Source organism: Choloepus didactylus, chromosome 6, assembly GCF_015220235.1.
Source record: "Choloepus didactylus isolate mChoDid1 chromosome 6, mChoDid1.pri, whole genome shotgun sequence".
Taxonomy (NCBI): Eukaryota; Metazoa; Chordata; class Mammalia; order Pilosa; family Megalonychidae; genus Choloepus; species Choloepus didactylus.
This window is the reverse complement of record NC_051312.1, coordinates 98,206,709-98,220,082: the sequence shown is the minus strand read 5'-3', so window position 1 is coordinate 98,220,082 and position 13,374 is coordinate 98,206,709. Positions and strand designations below refer to the sequence as shown.

Below are 13,374 nucleotides of genomic sequence, written 5' to 3'. Positions count from 1 at the left end.
AGAGAGGACACCCACTGAGGACTACAAACTCAGAGAGAATCATCAAAGCACATTTCTCCCAAATGAGAGGGAACCACTGAAAGGCTAAAGTGAAAATCTCTCGTTTACAACAGTGCAAATGGGGTGCACAAACTTGTGGGGAGAGCTTCCTTGGCCAGGCTTAGGTCTAAGAAGCAGAGAAGTCCAAACAAACAAGAAATTATGCAGAGAAGCCATTTTCATAGAGCACAGCCTGTCTCTGTGTGCCAGGAAAGAGAGACTGTGTTGTCAATAGACCTATTGTGGCCCACAGGCTAGGGAAATATAGTGGGTAAAATAAGCCCCCACAAACAAGGCTGAATCATGAGAAACTTTCCAGTACATCACATCACATGCGCTCCTCTTACAAAGTGATATTGCAACTCCTCCATCAAGAGGTGGGGCCTCTCTCTCTTGAATTAAGATGGTACTGTGATGATTACAAAATTGACTGCATAACTTCAAAGGGTAGAACAAACACAAGGCTACAAACTCAAAGAGAACCATCAAAGTACATTTCTGCCAAGTGAGAGGGAACCACTCAGCTTCTCTCGGGATGCTTGCCTTGGAACCAGCCACCACGTTGTAAGGAAGCACAGACTGGCCCATATGGAGAGACCATACAAAAAGGCCCACATGGAGAGGAATTCAGGTACCCAGCCTACAACCAGCATCAACCACCAGACAACTGAGTCCATTCATTAACATAAATAAGTGGTTGTTTTATGCCACTAAGTTTTAGGGTAATTTGTTACAAAGCCACAATAACCAGAAAACCCAAATATTAGACTGAATTGAAAAGAATATCTGCAGTGCCTAGTACAAGGTCCTATTTGCTGAATTTATGAAACTGCTACGGCTATAAACTTACCTCAGTTAAAAAATTTATATAGCTTCTTACCTCCAAGCTTCCAGAATGTGCTGCCCAATGTAAAGGGGTAAATTTATGGAGCGCATCAACTTCATTAATGCTAGCTCCACTTTCCACTATTTCTGAAAGCTGTTTTACATCACCAGCTCGTACTGCATCATGAATGCTACCAAAATGCACCTTCTTCCTGATGCCTGTTAAAAAATCAAACAGTTTAAAATACATTACAGAACTGTGAGGAAAAAAAAAAAAGACTACAGCAATCATTAAACAGAAAGCACAAAATCACTTTGGCTTTCCAAATAATTTACTACAAGGATGTTTGTGATTAACATCTTACTCAGACTTCCACTTTCAGCTCCAATATGTAAACATCTTGGAAGTCATCACTCCTATCCTTCTAAGAAAAAAGCTGAACAAACTGAAAATCAACAAGTTTTCTAGGAACCATGAGAGAATCGAGGTCACAGAGCAAACCACTACCCCCAAATCTGGAGAGACAGGTGAATACAGAGAAACATGGCCAAGATCAGCTTACCTGAAATAGAAGCCAACGGAGTCAAAACTGGTAGGAACACTTAAATGGTAATTTTGAGGAACTGTTGGGGCTGAATGGGGACTAGCCTCCATAGTATGGAGTTACTATGATTGAGAAACTCCTGGGGAACAACGGTCTTAGAGGGCCCCCACACTTTCATAGATTTTACCTCCAGAACTCCAACCAGGTTACCACTGTTAAGAGCTGAGAAAAATTACCTCATGGCTTTGGCATGGGGACAGAAAAAAGTAACCATTTGAAAAATACATGGTATATGCATTCAGCATAACAAAGGCTTAGGAGCCTATAAAAAAAGACTTAATCAGAGACTCATCTCACATACACAAAAAGGCAATTACCCAGCTCCACTCCCCTCTAGCTTTCCTGCCTCACCTAATAATAATAAAAGGTAAGAAACACTTGTGCAGGTCACAGCCCAGGAACACTGGCCTACTAAAAGACTGAGATTTAATCATAAGATTATGGAACGCTTTCCCTCCCCCACATCTTACCACCACACCAACTGGGCTTCAGTAAAGTAAAAGTGGATACAACTACAAAAGCTGCAAGGCTAGCCCTTTTTTTTTCCGGAGAAGGACAACACATTTACTTTTACTTCAGTCAAATCACAACACTTTCTTTTCCAACTGCTGCAAAGCACATCTAAGGCTAACCCTTTTTAAGAAAGTTCACAGGGAAACCCAAAATAAAAAGCATAGACAAAAGCAAGGACAATACACAAATTGAAGCCCCTGGTACCCATGGTTACTGCAAACATAAAACACAGTCTGACCCCTGGTCAAATTAACATAAAAACCTCACAATGAAAGCCTATTTACCTCGGTTACTATTGCCTAATATATCATATCTGACTTTCTAACTTTCAACAAAAAAATTACAAAGCATAGTAAAAGGAAGGAAAAAACACAGTCAGAAAAGACAAAGCAAGCATCAAAACCAGAATTATATATGACACATATTTTGGAATTTTCAGACAGAGAATTTAAAATAACTATTATTAAAATGTTAAGGGCCCGAGGAGGTGGGGCAAGACGACGAGTGTGAGATGTGGAATCTAGTTACTCCTCTAGGACAGCTGGTAAATAGCCAGGAACTGTCCGGAACAGCCATGTTTTTGGGGACTTCTGTGACTGGCCACAGATCATACAGCAATATGGAACAGGTGATCCCAGCAAAAACTATAAGTTTGCCCAGCCAGGGGGCTGGTACCCCTTCCCCCAATGCATGGCAGACTGTCTTGGAGCTGGTTCCCAGAGGGAAAAAGAAACAATCTGTGCTGGGAGCAAGGCAGGGGCTCAACCTGGCCTAATTGCAAAATTAATGAACAAATCTGGACTGCTGAATAAAAGCTCCAAGCACAGATAAACCAGGAGTGGGCAAATGAGGAGCCAGAGGAATCTGTCCCCCAGAGAGGAGGCAGGGCTGACAACAACAGCAAAAGAAAAAAAAAAAAGAGAGAGAGAGAGAATTTTGGAGTTGGAGGTGTTCAGAACACTGGAAAAAGGACTGGGTTCCAAGAAAAGGGGGCACATAGAAATGCGTACCAATTTGGGCTCTGACTCCCAAACCCAGGGAGCTGGGGTCCACGTCTGAAAAGTGTTGTTTTTTTTTTTCTTCCTTTTTTCCCTCTTTTCTTTTCCAGCTCTTCCACTCTTTATCTTTTAACGTTTCAATATCCCGTGAGAACTCCTGCTTCAGCACTGCCCCAGGCAAGGGTGGAATTAAGAATTAAAGTTGTCTGAGAGTAACTATTCACATGAAACAGTTAATAGCTTAAAGCGCTTATCTTTAAATAGCCCATACCAGGAATGACAAAACTTGGGGGCTAGGCAAAGGCCTTGGAAAGAGATTTCTTTTTTTTTTTTTTTATTTTTTGTGAAATAACTATTCCAAGTAGCTCATTACAGAAAACTTCAGACATATGCAATTCACCCCTGGACCCAGGGAATGGCAGAGCTAAGATAGGTCTGAGAGGCAAAGCAATGAATCTGGTGGGGGAGACAATCATTAAAGAGCATAACATCCCCAAGAAAAGAGGGGGCAGGGCCCAGCTCAACTGGCGGCCTTCCTGCAGAGAACACAGATCCCAGGGACTAGAAAACAGAAAACAGCTTGACTCAGCAATGCCCCTGTGAAGGACAGGGCTTGTGGAGAATTAAACGCACCAGTGGCAACTCTTTACACTGGTGAGGCAGCTGCAGGCTGACAAGCGCCACCTGCTGGACAGGATAGGAAAAGCACAGAGCTTAGAGGCTTCACAGGAAGGTCTCATTCTTAGGGAAAATCCATACACAACTCCTGAGACCTGGGCCTATCTGGACTGGGAAAATCTGATTGGGGTCGATTATATCAGAAGAGACCCTCTCACAAAAAGGTTACACAGAGGAAGGGTAAGAATCAGAAAAGCAAAGGTGAAAAATCCTGATTAACTAAACAGAAGCTATGTTAGAGGTCTACAATAAATTGAACTGAACACCAAAGGATAGGCAACAAGCCCAATCAACAAGAAAACACTAGGTAAAAGAGAGAAAACAAGCTCCAAAATAAACCAAACAAGAAAATCAGATGCCTAGACAGCTAAAAATAACAAGCCAGAGGAGAAGCTAAGATGGCGGCTAGGAGAGACAGGGCAAAAAAAACACCTCCATGAAAATTACTAGATAAAAGCCAGAAAGTGACCCAGAACACCAGTTCCAGCGATGCACCAGCTGGACAAGGTCTACTAAATCCACAGGAACTGTGCACTTGGTGAAATCAGGAGTCTGTTTTCTGAAATAAGAGAGAAAGCCTGCTGAATATCCAGCAGCCATGCTGCGGTGTGGGGAAACCATGCATTGGCATTTGGAGGTGGACTGGTTCTTTTTTAAAAAACCCAAAAGCGGCTGCAGATAGGCAGTGAGAACCGCACGGTAAAGCATGGCAGGAAAGGGCTGTGCAAACACCTCAATATCTGGTGTGGAAGATAGCCTTTCATGCACCCACTGCTAACTGTCTCAGAGCAAGGCAGGCAGAGGTAAGCCAAAAGGCAAAAATAACCACGCCCCTTGCAGCCATCTTCCCGGCGGGCTGGGAACACTCCTGCCCAGCGCCAGAGCCACAGCCCAGAGCTGTGCCAAAAAACCCAGTGCGACAGAAGTGTTTCCAGCAACACACGCAAACGCCATGATATCAGACATGGACAATACCCTTTCGTGCACCTGCAGCTATTTGTCCTGGAGCTGGGAAGGTGGAGCTGTGCCAAAGGAGAAAATCAACATGTCCCATACAGCCATCCTTACAGCAGGCTAGGAACACACCTACACGGCCTGGCGGCCCAGAACTTCCCTTCAGGGATGGCACGCACTTGTGACATAGCACAACCTTCCTTCAGCAGAGGCCCTAGAAGGGCACAGCTTGGAAGAAGGACCCACTCAGAAATCCCAGGGACCATACGCCAATACCAAAGACTTGTGGGTCAGTGGCAGAGACAACCTGATGAGTCTGAAATAAAGGTTTAGACTCTTGCAACAGCATTAAATCTCCAGGAACACCTGGGAGGTTTGATTATTAAAGCTGCCTTCCCTCCCTAACTGCTCAGACACACACCCCACATTCAGGGCGGACAGCACCAACAACACACCCAAACTTCGTGCACCAACTGGACCCCACTAGAATCAGACCCCCCACACCACAAAGACAAAGTTGGGGAGAACTGACTTGAGGGGAATAGGTGACTTGCGGATGCCATCTGCTGGTTAGACAGAGAAAGTGTACGCCACCAAGCTGTAGATCTGACAAATTAGAGATTCATCTTTGAATAATCCTACATATGCTAAAACAACCCTATCAAGTAAAGCAAATGCCAAGAAGCCAGAAATGACAGAAAATTTTAAAACATATGAAAACACCATACGATATGGATAACTCACACCCAAACACCCAAATCAAAAGATCAGAGGAAACACAGTACTTGGAGCAAATATCAAAGAACTAAAGATAAACAATGAGAGCATGGCATAGGATATAAAGGACATGAAGAAGACCATAGAAGAGCATAAAGAAAAAATTGCAAGAGTAAATTAAAAAAACAGATGATCTTATGGAAATAAAAGAAACTGCTGACCAAATTAAAAAGATTCTGGATACTCATAGTACAAAACTAGAGGAAGCTGAACAATGACTCAGCAACCTCAAGGGCCACAGCATGGAAAATGAAAGAACAAAAGAAAGAATGGGGAAAAAATCGAAAAAATCGAAATGGACTTCAGGGATATGATAGATAAAATAAAACGTCCAAATATAAGACTCATTGGTGTCCCAGAAGGTGAAGAGAAGGGTAAAGGTCTAGAAAGAGTATTCAAAGAAATTGTTGGGGAAACTTCCCAAACCTTCTACACAATATAAATACACAAAGCATAAATGCCCAATGAACTCTAAATAGAAACATTCCAAATAAACCTACTCCAAGACGTATTCTGATCAGACTGTCAAATAGGAGAAGGAGAAAGTTCTGAAAGCAGCAAGAGAAAAGCAATTCACCACATATAAAGGGAACAATATAAGACTAAACAGTGACTACTCAGCGGCCACTATGGAGGCGAGAAGGCAGTGGCATGACATATTTAAAATTCTGAGAGAGAAAAATTTCCAACCAAGAATACTTTATCCAGCAAAGCTCTCCTTCAAATTTGAGGGAGAGCTTAAATTTTTCACAAACAAATCCTGAGAGATTTTGCTAATAAAAGACCTGCCCTACCTCAAATACTAAAGGGAGCCCTACTGACAGAGAAACAAAGAAAGGAGAGAGAGATATGGAGAAAGGTTCAGTACTAAAGAGACTCAATATTGGTCCATTAAAGGACAACAAGAGAGAGAGGGAAAAAATATACCTGACGAACACAAACCAAAGGATAGGATGGCTGATTCAAGAAATGCTTTCACAGTAATAATGTTGAATGTAAATGGATTAAACTCCCCAATTAAAAGATATAGATTGGCAGAATGGATCAAAAAATATGAACCATCAATATGTTGCATACAAGAGACTCATTTTAGACACAGGGACACAAAGAAATTGAAAGTGAAAGGATGGAAAAAAATATTTCATGCAAGCTACAGCCAAAAGAAAGCAGGAGTAGCAATATTAATCTCAGATAAAATAGACTTTAAATGCAGGGATGTTAGGAGAGACAAAGAAGGCCACTACATACTAATAAAAGGGGCAATTCAACAAGAAGAAATAACAATCATAAATGTTTATGCACCCAATCATGGTGCCACAAAATACATGAGACAAACACTGACAAAACAAAAGGAAGCAATGGATGTTTCCACAATAATTGTGGGAGACTCCAACACATCACTCTCTCCTATAGATAGATCAACCAGACAGAAGACCAATAAGGAAAATGAAAACCTAAACAATCTAATAAATGAATCTGATTTAACAGACATATATAGAACATTACATCCCAAATCACCAGGATACACATTCTTCTCTAGTGATCGCAGAACTTTCTCCAGAATAGACCATATGCTGGGACATAAAGCAAGCCTCAATAAATTTAAAAAAATTGAAATTATTCAAAGCACATTCTCTGACCACAATGGAATACAATTAGAAGTCAATAACCATCAGAGACTTGGAAAATTCACAAATACCTGGAGGTTAAACAACACACTCCTAAAATAAATGGTTTATAACGTAGAATGTAGGGAAACTAGCGATAGAAAGCAATTAATGAAGGGGGAATGATAACCCAGTAAGAACAGATAAGCTATCGTGGGTAAATTTAACATTCTGGGAATGCCCAGGAATGACTATTGTTTGTTAATTTCTGATGGGTAGGGTAGGAACAAGTTCACAGAAATGTTGCTATATTAGGTTATTTTCTTGGGGTAGAGTAGGAACATGTTGGACTCCCTTGTTATGGTTTGTTTGAAATTTTTTTTATTGTATTTTTTTAAATTTTTTTTTGATAAAGTTGATTTAAAAAATAAAGAGTTAATTAAAAATAAATGAAAAAAAATATGCAGAGCCCCCTTGAGGAGCTGGTGGAGAATGCAGGGGTGTTGGGCTCCCCCACCTCGATGGTCACTGATGTGCTCATAGACATAGGGTATTGGTGGTTTGATGGGCTGAGCCCCCTACCACAGGACTTGCCCTTGGGAAGACTGTTGCTGCAAAGGAGAGGCTAGGCCTCCCTATAGTTGTGCCTAGAAGCCTCCTCCCAAATGCTCTTTGTTGCTCAGATGTGGCCCTCTCTCTCTAGCTAAGCCAACTTGGCAGGTGAAATCACTGCCCTCCCCCCTACATGGGATCTGACACCCAGGGAAGTGAATCCCCCTGGCAACGTGGAATATGACTCCCGGGGAGGAATGTAGACCCGGCATCGTGGGATGGAGAACATCTTGACCAAAAGGGGGATGTGAAAGGAACGGAAATAAGCTTCAGTGGCAGAGAGACTCCAAAAGGAGCTGAGAGGTCATTCTGTTGGGCACTCTTACACACAATATAGACAACCCTTTTTAGGTTCTAATGAATTGGAATAGCTAGCAGTAAATACCTGAAACTATCAAACTACAATCAGAACCCATCAATCTTGAAGACAATTGTATAAAAATGCAGCTTATGAGTGGTGACAACGAGATTGGGAAAGCCATATGGACCATACTCCCCTTTGTCTTTATCTCATTTATGGATGGATGAGTAGAAAAATGGGGGAAGAAAAAAAAGGCATCCAGTGTTCTTTTTAATTGTTCTTTCTCACTTTAATTTTTATTCTTATTATTTTTGTGTGTGTAGTAATGAAAATGTCAAAAATTAATTTTGGTGATGAATGCACAACTACATAATGGTACTGTAAACAACTGAATGTATGCTTTGTTTTGTGTGATTGTATGGTATGTGAATATATCTCAATAAATATGAATTAAAAAAAAAAGCCATACTATGAAACACGAAAATATGGACCAAAGGAAAAAACTAACACTTCAACTGAGATACAGCAATTGAAACAAACAATCAATAATCAAACAAATCTCCTAAATCAATTCAAAAATCAAAACAATGAGTTGAGGCAAGACATGGCAAAAGAGATGAAGGATATAAAGAAGACATGGGCAAACATAAGGAGGAACTTGAAAGTAGAAGAAACAATGGCAGAACTTATCAAAATAAAAGGTACAATAGAAGAGATGAAAAACACGACTGAGACTCACACCACCAGATTTGAAGAGGCAGAAAAAAGTATAAGTGAACTAGAAGACAGGACATCTGAAATCCTATACACAAAAGAACAGATAGGGAAATGAATGGAAAAATATGAGCAAGGGCTTAAGGAACTGAATGACAACATGAAGTGCACAAATATACATGTCATGAGTGTACCAGAAGGAGAAAAAGAAGGGAAAAGAGGCAGAAAGAATACTAGAAGAAATAATCACTGAAAATTTTCCAACCCTTATGAAAGACATAAAATTACAGATTCTAGAAGTGCAGCATACTCCAAACCGAACAGATCCCAACAGACCTACTCCAAGACACTTACTGATCAATGTCAAAGACAAAGAGAGAATTCTGAAAGCAGCAAGAGAAAAGCAATCCATCACATACAAGGGAAGCTCGATGAGACTATGTACAGATTTCTCTGCAGAAACCATGGAGGCGAGAAGGTAGTGGTATGATAATATATAAGATAGTGAAACAGAAAAACTGACAAACAAGAAATCCATATCTGGCAAAACTGTCTTTCAAAAATGAGGGAGACATTAAAATATTTTCAAACAGACAGACACTGAGAGTTTGTGAATAAGACACCTGCGCTGAAACACTAAAGGGAGCACTACAAGCTGATAGGAAAAGATAGGAGAGAGAGATTTGGAGAAGAGTGTAGAAATAAAGACTATCAGGAAGAGAAAAAGGAGAGAGAGAAAAAATAAGATACGACATATAAAACCCAAAAGACAAAATGGTAGAAGAAAGTATTGTCCTTATGGTAATAACACTAAATGTTAATGGATTAAACTCCCCAATAAAAAGATACAGACTGGCAGAATGGAATAAAAAAACAAGACCCATCTATATGCTGTCTACAAGAAACTCACTTCACACACAAGGACAAAAATAGGCTAAAAGTGAAAGGCTGGAAAAAGATATTTCATGCAAACAACCAGAAAAAAGTGGGAGTAGCTATATTAACATCAGACAAATTAGACTTCAAATGTAAAAAAAAATTAACAGAGACAACAAAGGCACTATATATTAATAAAAGGGACAATTCATCAAGGAAATATAACAATCATAAATATTTATGCACCGAGCCAGAGTGCCCAAAAATACATGAAGCAAACACCAAAGGGAGAATTAGGTACCTCTACCATAATAGTTGGAGATTTCAATACACCTCTCTCATCAATGGATACAACATCTAGACAGAGGATCAATAAGGAAACAGAGATGTTGAATTGTACAATAAATGAACTAGACTTGACAGACACTGATAGAACACTAAACCCCACAACAGAAGGATACACATTTTTCTCAAGTGCTCATGAATCATTCTCTAGGATAGACCACATGTTGGGTCACAAAGCAAGTCTGAACAAATTTTAAAATATTGGTATTATACAATTAACACTTCTCAGATCATAATGGAATGAAGTTGGAAATCAATAACAGGCAGAAGGTTGAAAAATTCACAAATATATGAAGGCTAAATAACACACTCTTAGACAACCAGTGAGTAAAGGGAGAAATTAGTAAATACCTCAAGGCAAATGAAAATACAACATATCAAATTTTATGGGATGCAGCAAAGGCAGTGCTGAGAGGGGAAATTATTGCCCTAAATGCCTGCATTAAAAGAGAAGAAAGAGCAAAAATTGAGGAATTAACTGTTCACCTGGAGGAACTAGAGAAAGAACAGTAAACTAACTAACACCAAAGTGAACAGAAGGAAAGAAACATCAAGGGTTAGAGCAGAAATAAATGAAATTGAGAACAGGAAAACTAGAGAACCAACAAAACCAGAAGTTGATTCTTTGAGAAAATCAATAAAATTGATGGCCCCTTAGCTAGGCTAACAAAGAGAGAGAGAGAGAGAGGGAGGGAGGGGGAGGGAGAGAGGGAGAGGGAGAGAGAGAGAGAGAGAAGGAGAGAGAGGGAGGGAAAGGGAGGGAGAGAGAGGGGGGAAGGGAGGGGAGGGGAGGGGAGACGGGAGAGAATGCAAATAAACACAATCAGAAATGGTAAAGGGGACAACTACTGACCTTGCATAAATAAAGGAGACAATGAGAGGATACTACAAGCAACTATATGCTAATAAACTAGACAACTTAGTCAAAATGGACAACTTCCTAGAAAAGCATTATCAACATTGACTCAAGAAGAAACAGACAACCTCAACAAACTGATCACAACTAAAGAGATTGAGTCAGTCATCAAAAAGCTCCCCAAAAAAGAAAAGCCCAGGACCAGATGGCTTCACATATGAATTCTACCAAGCATTCAGGAAATAATTAGTACCAATACTGCTCAAACTCTTCAAAACAACTGAAGAGGAGGGAAAGCTACCTAACTCATTCTATGAAGCAAACATCACACTAACACCAAAGTCAAACAAAGATACTATAAAAAAAGAAAATTATAGACCAATCTCCTTAATGAATATAGATGCAAAAATCCTCAACAAAATACTCGCAAATCGAATCCAGCAGCACATTAAAAGAATTATACACCATGACCAAGTGGGATTTATTCCAGGTATGCAAGGCTGGCTCAATACAAGAAAATCAATTAATGTAATACATCACATCAATAAATCAAAGCAAAAGAACCACATGATTATTTCAATCAATGCAGAAAAGGCATTTGACAAAATTTGACACCCTTTCTTGATGAAAAGACTTCAAAGGATAGGAATAGAAGGGAACTTTCTCAATGTGATCAAGGCAATGTATGAAAAACCCACAGCTAACATCATCCTCAATGGAGAAAGACCAAAAGCTTTTCCTCTAAGATAGGGAACAAGACAAGGCTGACCACTGTCACCTTTTGTTATTCAACATTGTGCTAAAAGTTCTAGCTAGAGCAATTAGGCAAGAAAAAGAAATAAAAGGCATCCAAATTGGAGAGGAAGAAGTAAAACTTCCACTGTTTGCAGATGACATGATCCTATATGTAGAAAATCCAGGAAAATCTACAGCAAAGCTACTAGAGTTAATCAATGAATACAGTGAAGTGGCAGGCTACAGATGAACATGCAAAAATCCATAGTTTTCTTATCCACAGCTAATGAGCAACAGGAGGAGGAAATCAAGAAAAAAAAAAATAGCAACCGAAAGAATCAAGTATTTAGAAATAAACTTAACCAAGGCCACAGAAGACCTATACAGAGAAGACTACAAGAAACTGCTAAAAGAAATCAAACAGTACCTTAAAAAAAAATGGAAGAACATACCATGTTCATGGACTGGAAGACTAAATATAGTTAAGACGTCAATTCTCCCTAAACTGATTTATAGATTCAATGCAATACCAATTAAAATCCCAACAAGTTACTTTGCAGAAATAGAAAAACCAATAACCAAATTTATTTGGAAGGGGAGAGTGTCCCAAATAGCCAAAAATATCTTGAGAAAGAGGAATGAAGTGGGAGTCTCACACTACCTGACTCTGAGGCATACTACAAAGCTACAGTGTCAAAACAGCACGGTACTGGCATAAAGATAGATATACTGACCAATGGAATGGAATTGAGTGTTCAGAAATAGACCTGATCTTCTTCGGACAATCGATCTTTGATAAGGCAGTCAAGCCAAAGCAACTGGGACAAAGCAGCCTCTTCAATAAATGGTGTTTGAAGAAACTGGATATCCATATCAAAAACAATGAAAGAGTACTCCTCTCTCAAACCTTATACAAAATTTAGCTCCAAATGGATCAAAGACCTAAATATTAGAACTAAGACCATAGGACTTTTAGAAGAAAACATAGGGAAATATCTTAAAAGATCTTGTGATTAGGAGGTGGTTTCCTAGACCTTACACCCGAAGTGCAAGCAATCAAAAAAGAAATACATAAATGGGATGTCCCCAAAATCAAACACTTCAGTACCTCAAAGGACTTTGTAAAACTAAAAAAGCAGCATACACAATAGGATACAATATTTGGAAACCACATATTAGGTAAGGGTTTAATATCCAGAATATATAAAGAGATCCTACAACTCAACAATAGAAAGACAGACAACTGAATTAAAAAATAGGCAGAAAACATGGACAGACACTTTTCTCAACTGGAAATACAAATGGCTAAAAAACATATGAAAAGATCAACTTCACTGGCTATTCGGGAAATGCAAATCAAAACCACAATGAGATATCATCTCACACCTAACCTACTAGAATGGCCATTATCCAAAAAACAGAAAACTACAAGTGCTGGAGAGGATGTGGACAAAGAGGTGCACCTATTCAGTATTGGTGGGAACGTAGAAAGGTACAGCCACTCTGGAAGGCAGTGTGACAGTTCCTCAGGAAGCTAAGTATAGATTTGCCATATGATCCAGCAATTTCATTACTAGGTATATACTCAGACAAACTGAAAGCTAAGACACGAACAGACATTTGTAAACCAGTGTTTATAGCAGCATTATCCCTGGTTGCCAAGAGATGGAAAGAGTCCAAATGTCCAGCAACAGATGAGTGGATAAACAAACTGTGGTATATACACAAGTGGGAATATTATGCAGCTGTAAGACAGAACAAAGTCACAGAATATACAGTAACATGGATGAACCTCAAGAATGTTATGTTGAGTGAAGTAGGCCAGAAAGAAAAGGACAAACACTGTGTGGTCTCACTGATATGACCTAACATTAATGAGCAAACGTTGAGAGTTAAAAGCTGAGAACACAGGTTATCAGGAGATAGAAAGAGGGTAGAG

The 13,374-nt window shown here is 39.6% G+C and overlaps 1 protein-coding gene across 1 annotated transcript in view; it reads right to left on the bottom strand.

The window, feature by feature from the left end:
- ANKRD42 (ankyrin repeat domain 42) overlaps nucleotides 1-13,374 on the bottom strand; it is a 129,282-nt gene that overhangs the window by 109,203 nt on the left and 6,705 nt on the right. Inside the window, 1 exon segment of the mRNA XM_037839766.1 lies at nucleotides 920-1,083. Coding sequence (XP_037695694.1) covers nucleotides 920-1,083 — 164 coding nt within the window.